The sequence below is a fragment of the Puma concolor genome, chromosome A1 (genome assembly GCF_028749965.1).
Source record: "Puma concolor isolate L17-30 chromosome A1, mPumCon1.1.hap2, whole genome shotgun sequence".
NCBI classification, from domain to species: domain Eukaryota; kingdom Metazoa; phylum Chordata; class Mammalia; order Carnivora; family Felidae; genus Puma; species Puma concolor.
In genome coordinates this window covers 177,654,813-177,675,733 of record NC_141667.1, presented here as the reverse complement: position 1 = coordinate 177,675,733, position 20,921 = coordinate 177,654,813, and the positions used below count along the sequence as shown (strand labels likewise).

Sequence of the window (20,921 nt, the reverse complement as noted above, 5' to 3'; positions counted from 1 at the left end):
ACTAAGTTGATACTGTGTGATTATCATTTTGGGAAGATAGTAATTTGCAATGACTTTAACCACCTATACAATCACCCCATTACATACAACACAATTTACTAGACCCTCGTTTAGGTATACGTTGGTGAAAGCTGATTGTGTTTTGTCTACTTGCAAAATATTTTGTCAGTTTAGTTGTTTATAATGTTTGTAATTTTGACTTGTGTGGTAAAATATATGTATGTGTATTTTATATAAATATATTTGTATATGAATACATATTTAATGTAAATACATATTTATATATACATATATATATGTTTTATGTAAATACGTATTTAATTACATTTAATTATATATATAATTTCCTGATCCAATATGTAAAAGATATTGTTGGGACTCATTTGTATATTATATAAAATGAAGTAAGTTGACTCAAATAATATGGATGCAGACATATGTGTCATTCAGCAAGACTTGGTAACAAAGTGAAATGTGTATTAGCTTTCTTTAGTATATTGATAAGTGATGTTAAAACACAATCTTTGGTTGGGTCTTTTGAGAGAAAAAACATTAGAGTAGTCTATATTTACATTGCTAAGCATTTACCAAAACAAAAATACTGTAGCTGTGCCAGGGTATATTGTCATGTACCCTTAAAGGAACAATATTCTGAACTCAAATATGTTCAAATAGTTATGGCAGATCATATTGTGACCAGGTTACTAACTCATATATCTTCCACTTTTCATTTTGTTAGCTATACTCAGCGTGTGGTTGGAAATGGAATCAAAGCCCAATCTGGAAATCCCGAAGTCAAAGTCAGAGGAACTGATCCTGTGATAAATCAAATTATTGATAAACTAAAGCACGTTATTCAGGTAAGTGACTGAAACTCTATTTATTGGTAGAATCAATGGTAAATAATAAGTGGCCACTTTCCATTAAATGTGATAAATCTGTTAATCCTAATAGTCCTATTTAAGAGTGAGTATTGGAATAAATTATTTGTATCTAGAGTTTTAGAAATATTCGAGCGATTTTCATAAAGAATCAATGTAGAGTAGTATTTCAATGGAGGGCAGTCTGTATCTGTGAAAAGGAGACATAGCCTCAGCATTTTAATATGTGATGAAAATCTCAGGATAACCTTCATCCCAGTGAATAAGCTTTAGACATGGAGTCTACTGTGACAATTAGAGGAAACAAAGAACAAGTAAGTCATTTGCAGGCAACTCTCTGAGACTTGCTGTGAAGATTTTTGTTCCATTTTCTATAAAAGTTATCGTAAATGAATAATATGCATTTTTTGTATTTATTTTCTGTATCACGTTTTACATGTTACCTTATAATCTACTTATAATCTATAATCTGGTGGTTTATGAAATACTTCTGTTTTATCTTTAATAATATGTCATCAAGTGAGTATATACTGCTGTTTTTAACATATATGAAGCATGAGAATTTCTATCAAAAGAACACTTCACTGAACTAATCTTTTAGTTAGAATCAAATATTATGTTACATGCTGTGAAGGCCACCCTCCATTCTTCATTTGTTGGAGTTTGGGGTAAGAAGGACTATTTTCTAGTTATTAGTCTTTTTATAACAATCTGTACATATATTTTCATTTTTCCTAAGTAGAACCTTGGATGGATAGTTGATTCTTATTTCTAATAACTAACATAACAAACTTAAAGTACTGACTCTATTAATATTCAAATATTCTAGAGTCACTGGTATGCTTTTCATAGTTGCTCTGCAAAACCTAAGTTTATGTAGGGTCTGTTCTTAGGATTGCATTTTTATCAAAGTCTGTGTCTTCATCAAAGGAAATTCAAGGAGGATATCAGGGTCTGTGTCCAACATTTATCCCGTCCAGGAGGCAATAATGGTATTTTGCTTACTCTATGACTGGTGCTTTGGGGAAACAGAGCTCTCAGCCTGGATGGCAGAACTGAAAGTTAAGTTCCATTGAGAAAAGTGTAAGAGAAAAGTGGTGTCACATCTACTAGTGAGTTAAACCTCACAGCCTTCCCTCAGAGAGACACTTCCCAGATAAAGTAAGTCCTTTATGCTGTTATTATGCCAAGTGTTCAGACATTTCTTGGACCTCAGTGGTCGTGGGATTGTGTCAGGAGCTAAAGTGACACTGAAGGAGGTATTGTAGTGAGCAGTATCAACTAGACCATAGCCTGAGGCAGAATGGCTGAGATCAAGATGGACAAACCCTGTTGTCCTCAGAAGCAGTGATATTAAGCCCAATAGTAAATGTCGCTCAGGCATTCAAAAGGAGGAATTTTTGGAAACTTGATTTTTCATAAAAAAAAACAAAGAAGACCTCCAGGTGAAATTAGTCCTGACTCAGTGAGAACCAAATGGGGATTCAGGAAAATTTAGGGTATTATTTTAATTCTTGAATTTCCAGTGGCTCCATAAACAATTTATTAGGAACTCGACACATAATTGTTGAGGTTTCCCAGGAAAGAGACGCTGGGACAGAGATATCTGTGCAGGAGGTTTCTGGCAGCATGACGTTATAATCAGTAAAAAGACCAGAAGAAGTGGTGCCTTAAAAAGAGAGCAGTTGAACTTTATTGTGGTTGTAATGGAAGCCTCATCTGAATCCAGTAGGAATTCTGGAGACTTTCAGCCTTTCAGTTTGGCCTGCGTTGGATGAGGAATTGGATCATTGGACCAGTAATTAGATGAAGGCTGCGAGGGTGGAGGTGGGTGGTATGTTAACTCAGCTCTGAATCACCAGCGGCCAACAATATAACCTGTGGCTGAAGGAACGAATGCCTTGGTCTAGCCAGCACTTCCTAGCATCATGAACCGTAATAAGGTGTGCAGATCTAGATTATTCAGAAATTCGAGTGTTCACTGGTCATAAAATCAAAAGAGCTTTAAGATGAGTTGGTTTCTCTCCTTGGGATATAGCAAAATTTTAGCGGTCTCCGCAGTGGGGTAAGCAGTCTCCAGAGAGTGTACAGGATACGCCACTGGGGGGCAGGAAGGAAAAATAAAACTTCAGTGTATATTTATTCTGCCTCATTATGTTAATTTATTTGGTCGTAGGAAGGCGGGTAACATATGTAAGAGGGCAATGGCACATGGCTATAGTGTAGAAGTATGTAGATATATATGTCAAGTAGGTGTGCATTCAATACATAACATGATGAAAACCTGTTATAAGTAAAAGGGACGGAGCTGCTATATAGGAAAGAGTATACAGACATAAGTAACCATATTCTCGAGGAAATAAGTAGATATTCAAAATATAAAGGTTTATAAAAACTCTTAGGAAACCGGTTCACGGATATGTTGTCCATTCAGCCTAACATCACCATATTCTTGTTTCATAGGTTTAAAGCCATATCCTTTTCAAGATGGCAGAGGGAAATAATCCCACTTTTTTTTATCTCCTGTGTTAAATTGAGTCCCATTCTTTCATCTTTACATTTGTGAACATCTCCAGTTATTCATACTTAAGTTTTGTTCTAGAACTAGAAGAGAATATCATATAAAATGCTCTTTTTGAGGTCTGTCTTTTTAAAGTCTACTAGGATGATGATTGAAATTTAGATTTTTATTGAAGATAGCAGAAAGTCATATTTTGTACAGGTGGCATGAACATATTCGCACTTAATGTCTTAGAACACGTTCTTTCCTAAGGCAGCTCTCCTGGAGATGAAGGAACATTTTTGTTTTCGCTAGACTTATGACTATTGATAATATGTGTGTGCCCTGGCAACTATCAAGGGACAGTTATACAGACCTGACAAAGTGTCAGGTCTGAAGAGTTTCAGAACATTGTCTTCTATAAGTGATAACTTCTTAATTTTGGAATAGTGTGAGACAAAGGGAGGAAGTAGAAGTAGGAATATATTTCAAAATCTAATCTATGGATTTAGATCATCATTTATTTCTGTTTGGCTAGAACTCAATCTCTTTGTTATTGCGATGGATATTAAGTGCATTTATTATTATTTTTTTATTTTTTTTAACGTTTATTTACTTTTGAGACAGAGAGAGACAGAGCATGAATGGGGGGAGGGTCAGAGAGAGAGGGAGACACAGAATCCGAAGCAGGCTCCAGGCTCTGAGCTGTCAGCACAGAGCCCGACGCGGGGCTTGAACTCACAGACCGTGAGATCATGACCTGAGCCGAAGTCGGACGCTTAACCGACTGAGCCACCCAGGTGCCCCGATATTAAGTGCATTTAACAGTTAAAATGACATCTCTCATCATATGGATAAGTAAATGTTCCTCTTGTCCTTTTCCTTCTATGTAAGTATGTGGAAATAAACCAGCCATATTTATTAGTAAATTGGCTCCATACAATTAGCCTCCAAACACCTTTCTTTTGGCCTGTCATTGAACTGTACCGCCTTTCCTGCCCTGTAACCTCTATAATTAGAGTCACTAACTAGACAAGTGGGTAGGAATTTTACTTTAAGAAGTGGTACTTTTTAAACGTCTTAATAGCAAGTACAATAACTATAGCTGACAAATGTTATAAAGAAAACAAAACAGGATGAGGTAGGAAAAGGTACTTCAGAAGCATGTGTTTTGGGAGGCCATTAAAAGGAGGATATTTGGGTTGGTGTTAAAGAAGGAAAAGAAAAGAATCAGGAAAATCTGAGGAACTGTGTTTGGCGCAAAAGGAATAGCACATACAAAGGACCTATGGGAGAAATAGGTTTATTGTATTCAAAGAACAAACAGAAGCCCATGTGGCCAGAACAGAGTGAGTGAACGGGTAAGAGATAGAGATTCTGAATTAAGATTTGATAGTTCCAGCAGGGAGTTCAGATTTTATCCTAAGTGGGATGGGAAGCCAAAGACTGTAGGCAGAGGATGATATAATATAATTAATGTTTTATAAGGGTAGTTTTGGCTTCACTTTGGAAATGGACCAAAAGTAGAAGAACAAACATAGAGGAAGAAAGTAACAAAACAAAAGATTGTGGCGATTGGGACTAGAATAGGAAGAATGGCTAATATGAGAAGCAGGGAGATTTAGATAAATAGGAGAAGGAGAGTTACTCAGGATTTGTTGATGGATTGGAAATGGGATTGAGAGGGAGAGAGCAAGGATGAAAACTACGTTGGGTGGGATGATAGTGTGATTAAGTGAAACAAGGAATTCTGAAAGTGGAACAAGTCTGGGGCTTAGTTGTTGGAGTTAATTGGAAATTATGGCTCTGTCACATTTGAAATACATCAGACTCTCAAGGGGAACGTCCAGGATTCAGTGGCAACCACACAGCAAGAAGTGCCTGTTGGGAGCATCAGCGTTAGATAATATGTAAGTCGTGGGACTGCGAGGTGGCCACCTTCTTGTTAGAGAATAAATTCTCAACAAAAACTGTTAGAGGATAATATAAAATAGCAGAATCATATGAGAGATGTATAGTCTGAAAGTCTAGGAAAGGAGAAAGCATTTATTAAATGTATGTGATACCACGTAGATAGAGAGTTGATCTAGGACAGACAAGGTATTTAGTAACATTAACTTTTCTTTTACTGAAGGATGATCAATGTCCATTATAAGAAATTGAAATGCGTTATTTTAGAAAATTTTCAAAATGAGTGGAAAATAAACAACTTATACTTGTAAAACAATAAGCAGGATCAGGAAATAAGCAAGACTTCTAGGCTCTTGCTAGACTTAATTATACATATAATTAGATCAATACTCTTACATTTTTGGTATAACCGAGTGAGATTCAAGAGTACATTTATTTGGTTTTGTGTCACAAAGTACTCATCTAACAACACGTAACATATTTGTCTCCATAAAATAAAATGCTCTGCAATGTGGTTGCTGGTGCCTGTATAATATTCTATCATATGGAAGGACTATAATTTTATTTAATCTAAAACTGAAGTTGGATATTTAGGTTGTCACCAATTTTTCACTGTAATAAATACTGCTAATAGGAATGTTTCAGATATAAATTGTTTTATAACTGTTTCCCCTTGTGGTATATTTCTAGATGTTATAACCAAGAATCTATTCATTCATAATTTTAAGTATTTTAATAAATATTGCTAAATTTTTATTCAGGAAAATTCTAAGAATTTATACATGAAGTGAAGCACAGGATATATGTCAACTTTCTCAGCATGTTGAAGGTGTAATTGGGAATTTGGCAGTGATTACGCATGGGTGGTGGGAAAATCACATGGAGTTCTAGAGACCAAAGTAGCAACAATCCTTTAGATGTGTTGGCTTGAACTGGTGTCACCTGTGGGTACTCCAAGTATGGCCAAAATAAATATTTTAACTAGAAAATAGTTTAGAGGCACCTGGATAGCTCAGTTAAGCATCCAATTTGGCTCAGGTCATGATCTCATGGTTTGTGGGTTTGAGCCCGTGTCCTGCTCTGTGCTGACAGCTCAGAGCCTGGAGCCTGTCTCACATTCTGTGTCTCCCTCTCTCTCTGCTCCTCCCCCATTCATGCCCTGTCTCTTTCTCTCTCTCTCAAAAATACATAACATTAAAAAATTTTAGAAAATAGTTTATAAAAAGTTTCAAGGCTTCCTAGAGAAAGATCCTAGCAGACACAACTTTAATTTTATTTTGTTTAGGACAAGCCCTCTATTTTTAAAACCTACAAGACAAAAAATAAGTTGCTCACAAGATCTCATATACATGGAGACTTACAGATTGTAGGTTGGACCTTAGGGATCTCAGACACTTCAAAGTCCCTTCCTCCTCTGTAAATCCTTCTGAATTGGGAACAACAATCTTGGAGAAAAGAGGACAATCATGCTTGGCCTTCTGCCATCTGTGATTCTGACCCCTTTCTCTGGAGAAGCCATTGTGCTAACATGCTTCCCAGGGGTTTCTTACATTTTAAAGCCTGTGCTGCTTGAGGTAGACAAGTTTATACCTTTGAAAATTACCTGTGATGAGTATGGTGAGGAATTTTATAAAAGGAGAAGTTCTAAAGGGTTAACATGAACTTTCTTAGATGTTTGCATCATATGAAATTGCCCTTTGATAATAGACTGTAAACAATACTTGATTCCTCTTATAGTGGCTGCGGAAATGTATGAAAATTTTAATTCAGATTTCTTCTCTTAGCAAATTTTTTTTTTTAATTTTTTTTTCAACGTTTATTTATTTTGGGGACAGAGAGAGACAGAGCATGAACGGGGGAGGGGCAGAGAGAGAGGGAGACACAGAATCGGAAACAGGCTCCAGGCTCTGAGCCATCAGCCCAGAGCCCGACGCGGGGCTCGAACTCACGGACCGCGAGATCGTGACCTGGCTGAAGTCGGACGCTTAACCGACTGCGCCACCCAGGCGCCCCTAGCAAATTTATTTTAAAACTTCTTGTTGTTCATATTGACTAAGCTTGTTTAGGGCAGAGTTGTCAGCCAAAAAATCACAGTTTTGCAGCAATTTATCTTTAAATATTAAATAATATCTATCATTTTTCCAAAAAAGAAAAAAAAGTGATGTCAGCAGTTAAAAACCTAACTGTTGAGCATGGTTAGTTAGAAACAATAATGACCCATAGCTTAGAAATTACTTTACCTACTTTCAATGTGAAACATAAAAAGTAATATAACAATAATTTTCTATAATTCTTTTATTGCAAAACCAATAAATGCTACAGTGTTGTTAAAAGTAGTGGATTTAAGTAACATTTTACTTCTTCAAACCTCCTAATTCCAATACATAAGAGAATATTATCAGTTTCTATTAAATATTCATTTTTATAGAGAGACTAAAACTTCCTTGGAAATATGTCTTCATGTGTAAAATAAATTTGATTTTTAAATGTGAGAAAAAGCAATAATCATAACCATTTGCTTAAAACTACAAAATATATAGACATTTTATAATATGTTTTTCAATACTCATAACGTACTGGGTTCAAGCAGAGATGAAGTCTTTTTTATTTCATGTAGGAAAAGACTGTGCTAAATTGCCTTTTTTTCTTTTTTCCCATTCTGTTCCTAGAATACCAATATGATAAATAGTAACTTTAGAGCTGTAATAGAGTGAGAAGTTCTAACTTAAAACTTAGTGGCAGTTAGGAGGTTAGTGTTTATATATACAAAAAATATATATGAGATTTTTAAAAACATTAATATGTTGAAGTTTGTGAATTCTGAAAACTGCCTAAGGTTTTTTCATTAAAATACTGACTCTAATACACATTTAGAAACTTTTTCTTACTGATAATAGCTTATAATAGTGATGCAGAACCAGTTAATCACCACTGATTGGTCAGTGGTATCAGGTGATTCTGTGAATTTCTTTCACTTCTACAAACTTCTTTTCTTGCTCTGAGAATTCACCACAGCACTTTGACTTATCTGTATTACGCACCAGTGTCAGGCTTAATCATATTGATATTCCAGAAAGATAAACACCTTTTGATTTTACTTAACTGTGCAGTAGTAACCAAAACACATCTAGTTATCTTTGGGTTCAGATGAAAGTATTTGAAATGTACTCAATAACTTGGAATGGTCATCTAATTTAGCAATTAGCTGGTCTGAATAAATTCAATGGAAGGTTGCTTTTCTAGAGTGTGTGGTATAATGCGCTAACTTTAATATTGGCCATTTCATTAAAAAAAATCAACTGTCAGCATAAAACCAACCATTTCAATTAGTGTACAATCAACTGGAAATGAAAGGATTTGGGTTGGCCATTGATTTTTTTTTTTTTTTACTTAAAGTGTATGTAATTGTTTTATGTTGGATAAAGTTTTACTTTATATTTGCTTGGATGCTGCTGATTCAATACATAAGAGAATATGTATTGGATATTATTATTACCTATTAAAATTTGAGCCATTTATCTACCAGGTTTTCCATTTCTCAAACATATTGCGAGAATTTTGAACACTAGAACTTTTATACTTTATATTTTGGTGATTAGGTAAAACTAGAACTATTTACAGGCTAAGATCTTTAATCTTTCTGTTTGAAATATAACATGAAATATAATTTCACAAAACGAGATTCCAAATTATAACCATCTCCCATAAAAATTTATATTTATTGCAAAAAATTGAAATTACCAGAATTTGAATTTTTTCAGGAACTACAAAATGTCAAAGAACCATAATAATAATAATAATAATAATAATAATTAATAAATAAATAAATAGCAAAGTCCCTTTTATTTCAATAAAATTCACTGGCCACAATATTGCAGTATGCTAAAGAGCATGACTTTTGAGTTGCCACAAGGCATATGACTAGATTCCAGCTCTTGTAGATACTAGCTGTATGTCTATAGTCACCTTAATTAACATATTTTGTTATATAATCCAAAAAATAAAAAAATCACAAGTGTGGTAGGATGTAGAGAAAGTGAAACTCTCAAACACCACTGGTCGAATGTAAAATCATGCAACTACTTTGAGAATTAGATAGTTCTATTAAAGGTTAAACATAGAGTTACCATACGAGCCAGAAATATTACTCCTAGCTGTATACCTAAGAGAAAAGAAAACATGTGTTTACACAAAAACCTGTACATGAATGTTGATAGTAGTGTAATTCACTCATAATATACAGAAAGTAGAAACAATTCAAATGTTCATCAACTGATGAATGGATAAATAAAATATTATATATCTATAAAATGAAACTTTGTTCAGCAGTTAAAAGGGATTACTATGGATAAATGCTACAACATAGAAGAACCTTGAAAACATGATAAGTAAAGAAGACAGTCACAAAAGATCACATATTGTATGAATCCATTTATATAATAAATATTAATAAGGATATTTCAATATTTTGACATCAATTTTCATTTCTATATAGAACATTATTTTATACTGGAATAATTGTATGGTTTACTGAAGGCTTATCCTACGTAATCCTAACAGTTTTGCAAATACTGTGCTAAATAAAATACGTAATTCCTTTTTAACTTTAATATCGGAATGTCTGTAAAGTTTTATCAATTTTCCTCTTTTACTTCCTGATCCACTCAGTCTGATTGCTGCCTCCATCACTCCACTGAAATTCTCTTGCTAAGGTCACTGATTATCTTTTGTTGTTGTTGTTCAGAATCTAATAGCCTTTTATAGGTTGTTATCTCTCTTGAACATTTGATATCACTTATCTGTGCTATTGACTATATTTTCTTTGTTCTCACTCCTTTGATTTCCTTTCAAGCTTTCTGATCACTCTATCCCAGAATCTTTGTGCCTTTCTTTAATTTCTTTAAATTGAATCCAATGGAAGGGTTTTATAGATAAAGTTAAGGAAATATAAAAAAAAATAACACACAAAAGAGAAGGAAATAGAAAAATGATGAGACATTAGAATTTCATTCCAGAAGATCCAAGTAATAAGAATTTCAGAGAAAATAACCAAACTAATAGAAGAAATTTATCAAATACCATTTTTTTTCAAAAGTAAGGAATCATGACTCCACATGGAACCCACCAAGGATCCATCACAATCAATGAAACATACACCACACACAAATAATTGTGAAACTTCTGAATATTGAAGAGAAGATATCAAAATCTTCCAGTGAAACAAATAAATATATATGTGTGTGTGTCTATATGTATATATACATATAGACACACACACATATATATATGTGTATATATATTTATATATGTGTGTGTAATGCATACAAAGATGGGGTTAGATTTATAGTTGCTTATCAACAGGAATCCTAGACAAAAATGCAAAAGCAATACTTTCTAATTATAAAGCAACTGATTTCTGGCCTGAAATTCTATACCCAGCTAAACTAGCAGTCAACCATGAAGATAAAAAGATTTTCAGATAGGTAAGGATGCACATATACATATTTTATTATGCTTTTTGTAGAAAGCTCTTGGCAATGGGAGTAATAAAAAAAAATAAGAATATATGGGGTTTAGGAAACTAAACATCAGATTGAAAACATCAGAACAGGGAAAAAGGTGGCTGTGGAAGGGAATTTTATAATCTAAAAAGGAAAAAAATAGTAACTTAAAGTGATATATTGGGGTCACCTGGGTGGCTCAGTCAGTTAAGTGTCCGACTTCGGCTCAGGTCATGATCTCGTGGTTTGTGAGTTCGAGCCGCATGTCAGGCTCTGTGCTGACAGCTCGGAGCCTGGAGTCTGCTTCAGATTCTGTGTCTCCTTCTCTCTTTGCTCCTCCCCAACTTGTGCTTTGTCTCTCTCTGTCTATCAAAAATAAATAAATGTAAAAAGGTGAGATGTTGGAATGTATGGAAAAGATATTACTAAGTGTTTGACAGATCTGCTAAAGCATTTGAGAAAAAAACAGGGTAGATACATAGAAAGATGTGATAGATTCAAGGCAATTGATAGATACCATGACAATTATAGATTATAGGGGAAAAATTTTACAGAAAAAATATAATCATAATAAGATATTGCTCTGAAGTAAATAGTAGATTTGTAGATACAACTATTACATTAATAAAAACCTTGCTAAAACTATATTAGTTGGATGGGAAAAAGAAATGGGGAGTTGGTGGTATAACATAGAAAATCGATAAATATTGCCAAGAATTGACATTCAAGAAACAGAAAAACTGCCTATTTACTACAAGTTATGTAGATATGTAAGGTTAATACCAGAAAAATCCATCAGGTTGGTTACTACTGCTTACAGGAGCAGGAAACATGGCATATAAAGTGCTTGGGCTTAGGAATGCTATTTTTTCTTAACATAGACCTTTTGGTACTACTCAGTTTTCTATTAGATGTGTTTATTACTCTGATAAATATAAACATGATTTTACAAATGAAAGAGAAACTCTACATCAGAATTTATATGGACCTGCTTGATCTCATCTTCCATGTCTCAAGCCTCATTAGCTAGTTACTCCCTTGTTCTACACAAACCTGACATCTAATCTCCCCACAGATGTACTCCTTAATGTTTCAGTTTTTTTCAACTGTTACTTCTAGGTGTTTCATCCTGTCTTAAAAACAAGAGAAAACAAAACAAATTGTTGTAGTTTTTAATTGCAACAAAACAATTGTACCTATTTTTTTTCTTTGTAACTCCTGGTTATCCTTCATGTGTCAGTTTTTTTTCTGACAAAGAACTTGTGTGCTCCTGTGTTCTCCTTGGCACTCTCTGACTTACGAGAATACTTGTTTAGAAAAGAAAAATCAAGGAATTAAAAAACTGGGGTATTGGATGGTATTGACTGTGGCCTCATTCTCTGTATCCAAATATCTTGGTTAGTCTGCTATTTTTTATTATTTCTGACCCTAACCTTTGTCTTCCTATTCTGACTCTAGTGTTTTGGGCTTATCACACAAACATTGCTAATTTTTTAGCTTAAACTAGGCTGATCTTCGTGCCGGTAAAATGAGAAACATTTCCTCTACCTTTTCTGCATGTTAACTCAAGTTCATAGTTCAAACACCCTCACTGAACTCTGAATTCCTAGGGTCATAATAGTTTATAAGGCTTCCCAAACAGCCCAGCTTTTCTCCTCTTATTATTCACAGTTTTCTGGGCCATGTACAGTCCTCTCCTGGCAATGGCCAGAAATTGACTCCAAATACCCCAAAGTTTAGCATGCAGAAAATAATTCACCTGATTTTCTGAAGCACTCTTAGGCCACACATAAATTTTAACTGGCTTATGTGTACTCTCAGCTTTCTGCAGGTATGTTAAGAGTCTGTAGTGGCAGACTCAATAACTGTACTCTGTAATTACTTAACTATCATTTTATGAATGTGGTTTGAAGATGTAATCCATCAGTGCAGCGGAGTTTCAGGATATATTTCTTGCAGTTCAGAAGCACTTAACCAGATGGCCCCCTATAGTTTTGGAGCAGTTAATGCACCTTGAAAGTAGGCTGACAGTAGCAGAATATGGTCATGGGGGATTGACGGGAAAGTCTCTTAGGCACAGGATATTGCAGTAGTGAAATAAATACTCCAAAGAGATTTATTAAAAACTAAACTAAGTAAAAGTCCTATTTGTAAAATTAAAATATGAATTATAATAACCTTAAGAACTATGATAACTCTTATGAATATAAGTTCTGCATTTATTATGTATTTCACATTGCTATAATGGAAGCTTAATGAGTTTCATTAGAAATAAAACAAATCATGAGTTTTATAGGAATGAGTGTGAATAGGCATTTATATACCTTTTACAAGTCAGGTCAGTTACTCTTTCTGAAAATGATCATTTTGAAATTTTATATCTGCAAATTTATTATCAAACAAGGCCTGAAACTCATTAAACAGATGGTGAAATCTAATTTAAGTTCCTTTAACATTCCTTTTCTTTCTATCTTATAAAAGCAAATGAGCTTGTCGTCTGTTAATTATAAAAGTCAAATCTGAATCTATTAGATATATATGTAACAAAACAAGATAGTTGCTAAATTTACTCGATCCTAGTGACTTTCTGTTGTACGCATTCATTTTTAAGTTAATGATAAGAAGATCTTTGCAAGGTTTTTGTAAAAGAATCACATTAGCAGAAAAGTTTACATTTCTAGAAAATAAATATGTTCTTAAGGCCCTTAATAAAGCTTGAAGACCTAATTTTTAGAAATTTTTAAATATTTGATTTGCACCCATTAAAATGTATAGAGTTTAAATTTCATAATTCCGCATCTTAGAAAATGTGGAAACATGCCTCAAGCCTATCAAAGTGAGTTATTTATATACCTAAATTCTGATGTAAGCAACAATATTGTGTTTTTTATTTTAATTGATAAATATTGAGTAGCAAAATTATCATATTTCATCCAAGGACACAGTAGTCTTATTACAAAACTCATTTTCCATGTCTGTTTCACAAATATACTCATAACTAGAGTATTTGTCATGTTTCTATGCTAATTCATTAAAGTGTCATGTTTCACCCATTCTTAAAATACCTTTTTATCTGACACTTTAAAATGTATTGCAAACCTATAAATGCATTTCTTGGGTTTGTAATAACAAAAATATTGAGAATATTATCCATTTATTTTTTTTAAAAATTTTTTTTTCAATGTTTATTTTATTTTTTTTGGGACAGAGAGAGACAGAGCATGAACGGGGGAGGGGCAGAGAGAGAGGGAGACACAGAATCGGAAACAGGCTCCAGGCTCTGAGCCATCAGCCCAGAGCCCGACGCGGGGCTCGAACTCACGGACCGCGAGATCGTGACCTGGCTGAAGTCGGACGCTTAACCGACTGCGCCACCCAGGCGCCCCGAGAATATTATCCATTTAAAACAAGCCTTTATGTAGATCATCATTTATGATGCCTTTGACTAAAATCTCCATCATGTCATGGGATATACCTGTTATTTTTCTCATTGTGACTAGCAGAGTGCAGGGAAAGATAAGAAATGTTTAATATATATCTACTGAATAAATAAATGAAATTTATAATTAAGTTGATCACTATGTGTAAAATTTAAATGGAACAGGAAAATGCATCTTCCCAATTATCAAGTTTTAATAGAGACTATTTAAAATCAACCTAATTACAAATACTATGCTTTCAATCTTAAATTATAACTTTAAAATTCTTCTTCTATTTTATTCATCCATATATTCATTCATTCACTGAACAAACACCAATTTCCTCACTCGGTTCCAGGTATGTTAATAATACAGGGAGTAAAAAAATATGATTAAATGAGGGCATTGATGAGAGTGAATATATTATAGAAACAATACCTATAGCAATTATGATGTGGTATGCTTCTGAGTAAGTAGGTGAGAGAAGGCTGACAGAAGACTGATACTATCTCTTTACTTTATTCAACTAATGTTACTGAAGTTTTATTATGGATCAGGAAATTTCCGAAATAGTAGGTTCACAAAATTGAGTAAGACCACATTTGCTTATAGTAAAACATTTATTTCCATAATAAAAAGATAAAGGGATTCACTTTGTAGGTTTTATACTAAGATTTCTGATCTAGCTTCGCAGAATTAGTCACAATTTTAAGAACCTAGAAGGCATTTAATTGAGAGTGAATATAAAGCAAATTACCAGAGGACATTTAATGAAATACTGTGGTACAACTTTTTTCAATTAGAACATAGTTCTAGTTTATTTTAAAGATATTATAACTTGCACATAGTAGATGTAATGACTGAATAACAGAAATGCTCAACAACACCTTCGTAGCAGTTAGGCTATTGTCACAATAATTTTGTGTTAAGAAACCATGCAAAACTTACTGAGATATACCAATAAGCATTTTTTTTCTTGTTAATGAACCTGTGGTCAGCTACAAGTCACCTGATACAGGCCATGCTTGGTTGGTATTTGCTTAAAGTCCAGATCTGATGTACATGTTGGTCATCCTGCTGAGATCACAGAACCAAAAGCATGTTTTTATGGTAGAAGTCAAAAGCACAAGCCCATCTGTGCAAAAACATGCCACCTTTTTCTGTGTTTGTTCCTCTAAGATATCCGTTTGGCCAAAGCAAAGTCAGACAGGAAATACTAAAGCCAAGCAGAGGAAACGTATATCCTCCTCCAGGGATACAGATGGGGAGAGAGTAAACAATTGCTCAAAAATGATCTTATCTGCCAAAATCTTCTTGAAGAGTTAAAAATAATAATATCATGACATTGTTTTCATTTGTGTGAATAAGGCTTTGCATAAGCACAGTGCAATATAAAAATACTATTTAAACTCTTCCTCTATATTCATAACATTGCTACATATTTTCCACTTTGAGTGTATTTTTATAAGGCTTCTTTGCACCAATCTGAAAACTTTGTATTTCAATTTGATCAGGAAAGGCACATCAACTTAAATCATCATATAAAATATTTCTCCGTATTTTGAATGTTTTGTGCTATTGTTAATGTTTTGTAGAGAAAACTTGAACTGATAGAATTTATTGCTAAGTTAGATACTGATTTATTTTGATGAACTACAAAAATCAGAATAAATTTCTAACAGAGAAATTACACTTGAAATACTAGTCTTAGCTCCAAAGGAGATTGGATTTTTATGTTAAACATTTGGATTGTAATTGTTTTGTTGGGATTGGTTTATTAAAGTATAATTAGTAACATTATCAGCAGAAAAACATGCTGTGCTATAATTAAATCATTTAACTAATCATTTCTTGATGACTTAATATTCTAGATTTCTCAATTCATTCAAGTGGATAAGAGTTCTCTGTAAATACAATTTATTATCGATAGTTTGCTTTTCTAGAAATGCTTGAAAATTTAGAATTCTGCCTTAACATTGTTAACAAGATGCCATTCTGATATTGATGCATTATGTTTATCTATAAAACGTGAAACAGGACAGAAATATAGGATGATCAGAACATTTGCAACCTGTTTGCCTTTGCAGTTATCAGTAGTAGAATTCCTTTTCTGTCTTTTGTAAAATAGAGAGGATTTTGGAAATGTAAAAGTTCCAGGTTCAATCTAGGAAGAACTACTTTTATACTGCTGTTATGTTACAGGATACCAGTGCTTTCAAACATAATTTTTGTTTCTTGCGTTCCATGCTTAGAATTTGTTCAACCAAGCCAGATATTAAAACTAATAATATAGGACACTGAGTAATGCATAGAATTGTGGAATCATTATATTGTACACTTGAAACTAATATAACACTGTATGTTAGTTATAGTACAATTAAAAAGTCTTAAAAATAAATACATACATAAATTAGTAGTATAGAGAAGCAGTTGGGATCTCCTCATTCTTCCCAACCCGTGAAATCTGTCACTGGAATGAGGAGATGGAAATACATCCAGTTGGACTATGGATTCTTTGCTAATGATTATATATCTTCTTTTAAGAAGATTCCTCAATGGGCAAGAATATGAAAGCATGCAGAGAAATACTTGAGTTATCTTGAGTTATCTAAAGCATATCTAAAGCATATCCCTAGCAAACTCGATAGGTAGATCCATTTAAGTGAGACAAGCTCAAACTGATTTTGCACATAAGTGCATATATAAGTTATGTGTACACACACACATATCTGTATACTCTCAATCAGCTTTCAGTTACTAAACTGTTAAGCTGAACTGAATGATCATTCTAATGTTTTTAAGAAACATGTTAACCTGGCACACAGACTGTCTTAATAAGAAGAATAGCAAACGACTTGCTTGTTCTTAATACTTCCTTACATAGCGTGTCACCTACTTTCTTCCCCATGATGTCCCCCACTAAACTGGTCTCTAAAGATCTGTCCCACTCAGAGACACTAGTTGATATTGTTGTTGTAAAGGACTTCAATAAGCATTTATTTTACCTATTTTTATCCTAATGTAATTTTCATATCATAGTCCCATTGGATCAAGCAGTAGGAGTTACATGGAATATCTCTATATGACATCATAGAGTAAAGAAAGGAAAGTTGTATTTGGAAAGTGATCAAGTTGATAGTGTCCCTCAACTGACCAAGGGCCATGAATTATGTTTCAGTATAGGAGGGCTGGAGTGAGGAGTTCTAAAAGTTTGTTTGCTTGTTTGTTCGTTTTGGCAGCCAACAAATGGTCACATCGCATGTTTCAGGGTTCCAAAGGATCCTCATGGTGGTGCAAATGCAGGACAAGAGGAGACACTTAATTGTGCTCTAGGCCTTAAAAGGAGGCCAGAGCAGGAATTCCAGAAGTTAAGGATATCAGGAAGGCAACCTGTGGAAGTAGGCACCCAGGGAATCCAGAAATCTCTCCTCAGTCCCCATATCCCTGAACTTCCAGGAACCTACATCCTATTCTCCTTTAGTGAAATATCACTCATGGTCACAGCAATATCAAAAAAGAATTTGGAAAGACAGTCAACATTGGCTAAATGGAAGGCCTCATAGTCATAGCATGCTTGAGATCTGAGGAGCAAGGAGGAGAGATACAAAGAGGAAACATAGTGAAGGCTAGAATGAAGGACAAGGGGCATAATGCTAACTAATTTCTTAAATTTTACTACAAAGAAATAGTAATATTTCACAGATTGTCTTCTCAACACCAATTTCAGAAATGTAAATACTTGAAATTTTTCTTCTCAGTCCTTTTCCACTACAGGTAAGTCCAGAGGAGGGCAGCTGGAATTCAGTTTCCACTATCACACTCATTCAGTCCTTTTCCAAAGGGTCCAGAAATCCTTCTTGAGTTCAGTAGGCTTCAGAGTTTTTCTTACGGCTCTGGCAATCTCAACTTAGATCTGATTCCCTCCAACCTTACTCTTCCATACTCACCTGGACTTTTTTGGTGTTAGTGGACTGCATGTGCTATTATTTTAGCAACAATGATATAGTGAGTAATTTCAACTTTTAGTGTTAAATAATTATGAGTTTTATTTCCTTATCTAAAATATTTATAAGAATGTAAGAATTTCAAGTCAAATGGTCTCTAAAGTAGGGGAAAAAAACCCGTATGATGCATATGTCTTTCAAAGATCAGAACTGTACTATTTGTTTTTAAAAATGAATTTACTTTGTCTCCTTCTAGAGTTTCAGCTGGATTGTCTGCTATAGTAGAGAGAGTCTATCAACAATAATCTTAATTTTCTTTCTTTTTTTTTGAGGATTTCAAAATTAAAATTGGCACTAATCCACCAATTCATTCTTTTCTCTTTATTGGATGAGTGCACATAGATTGCTTTATCTATATCTTAATTTTCGACATAAACTTTCAACAGAATCTTTCATGCTTTATCGCTGTGTAAGCAGATGTGATTTTTATTTTTTTCCTTTTCATTGAACAGTTACTTCATTTGAAATTTATCGCTTGATTTAATTTAACTTTTTTCGATGGTGGATACATCTGTTGCTACCTCTGTTTGGTTGTCATTTTAATGGGTTGCTAGAAGCTGTGACCAAAATAGTTATGCATTTCCCTGCCTTCCTGCTATCCCTTTATTCTTTGTTTCATGTCTATTTATTTTCAAGAAGTGGAATTGGCATATTGTCATAGATTTGCTTTTTGCCTCTCCAAAAGTCTTTTCCATAATTATTTTTATTTATACCTTTGGAAACATTTTATGATTTAATTTTATATAAAACACCCAAATTCCATTAGAACTTCTTCAGTTTCCAAAGCATGCTGACATACGTTATTTAATAGTTATTACAAAATGATCTTTTGGGGCAATAAATTTTGATATGTAAGGACAATTCCCAAATGAAACTTAAAGGTGATAAACTAGTCTTTAATGACCTAGAATTAATGTGCATTTATCATTTTAATCTGCATAAAAGTTTAAGAAGACTATGTATTCAGGATTAGTTACATAATTTCCAAGCCTCAGTGTGAAATGAAAATGTAGGAAATTGAAATCTCTTATTTCAAAAGTTACTAAGGATTCCGAAGAGATCCTACAATAGCAGGTGCACAGGCTTTAATAAGCAGGTCACATGCCCATGAAGCCAGCCCTGAGTGTGTTTTTTTAGGCTCAACATTTGGTTTGCAAGCAAATCTTTAAATTGAGAAAACCAACACTGAAGAACATTTTTACAAGAATGTTTTAAAAGTTACATAATAATATTAGAACTGTAGAAATGAAAGACATCAAGATCACATATCCAACCTAAATTCAAAGCATGGAATTCTTACATGAACTCTCTGATATTACTTGCCTTTTGGACCTAATATTCCATCCATGGGTCCACTTTTGAATGATTCTAGATAAAATTTCTATCTTATTTTAGCCTAAAATCTAACTTTTGTAAAGTCTAAATACTGTCCCAAGTTCTTCCCTAATAAACAATTCAGATAACTATATTTTCTATTCCATTAGGTAGAACCATATGAAATTGTCAATATTGAGCCTTTTTTGGCCTCTAAAAAAGGTAGTTTTATGTGTTTTCACCTAAGACATAGCAGCTCACTAAATATGTGAAAGCAGGGACCGTACGGCCACCATCCCCCGTTACCAAACCCATATACATACCCTTTTCAAAAACCCTAGCAAGTCCTCTCTGCCTCAGACTAATCACTCTTTGACTCTTCACTATTATTCATATGAGAAAATTTCTAGACCCTTTAACATGTTGGTTGAGTGACTCTAACAATTAGGTTTATTAATTTTCCTCTTACAGTTTGACATTCTTTATTGAAAGGAATGCGTCAAATGTGACTAAGGAATCCTTCTGATAATGTCCTATCTTCCATTTTCTAACGTATTCTCTCCCATTAATTTTTGAATTAAAAATAGAGAAGTTTCTGTGGAGAATTCTAGTTCTTCCCACTTCTGAGATGTGAGAGACATTCTTTAAATGGGCTCTCATAAACCTATTTGACATGGTGGGCAATAAACTCAATATTATCAGTATAATGATTACAGTGTTGAGTTCTATTGAGTTCTCTTAACTTCTGTTAAGTTCGTGTATACCATCAAAAAGCAAATCAGTAAAAAAAATTCTGTTACAGACCATGTAACTAAATATGTAATTTTCTGATGATTTCAACTGAGACAAAAATAACATTGATGTGATGTAGAGCATTAGATCTGCTAAAGATTTCTACCAGTAAGTTTTATTTGGAAGTCCAACACGAAAAAACTCTAGCTGACATGGAGCTGTTCTCTTCATTTGAGCTCTGTATTAATCCCACTGTGTTGGCTCCAATACCCCTTCCCACGTCTCCCCCCCCCCCCCCCCGCCAAAAAAAAACCCCAAAACTAAAAAAAACAAAACAAAATGCATTAAATCTGAATTCTCAGTGGCTTAAATGAATCATTGTTTATTTGTTGCTCATATAAAGTTCAACATTGGTCAGGCTACCCTCTTCCATCTGTAACTAGCACTCATGACACAAAACTTTGAGGCAGAAGAAGAGAGAGTATAGAAATGAGGTAGAGATTTTTTCCAGCCTCAGTCCCAATGGGGTACATGTCACTTTAATGCATAGTCTGTTTGTCAGATATTTTCACATGATCCCAACATAACTGGAAGTCCTTGAAATATGTGGAAGTGCACGAATATTTGGTGAGCATGAAATGCCTGTCATGGACTCTCTC

General features: G+C 33.9%; 1 protein-coding gene across 1 annotated transcript in view; it reads left to right on the top strand.

Annotated features, from left to right (window-relative positions):
* Positions 1 to 20,921, top strand: part of GPC5 (glypican 5) — a 1,436,730-nt gene that overhangs the window by 481,590 nt on the left and 934,219 nt on the right. The window contains exon 6 of the mRNA XM_086709551.1: positions 740 to 860. Within this exon, the coding sequence (XP_086565677.1) occupies positions 740 to 860 (121 nt within the window). The remainder of the gene's footprint in view (positions 1 to 739; positions 861 to 20,921) is intronic.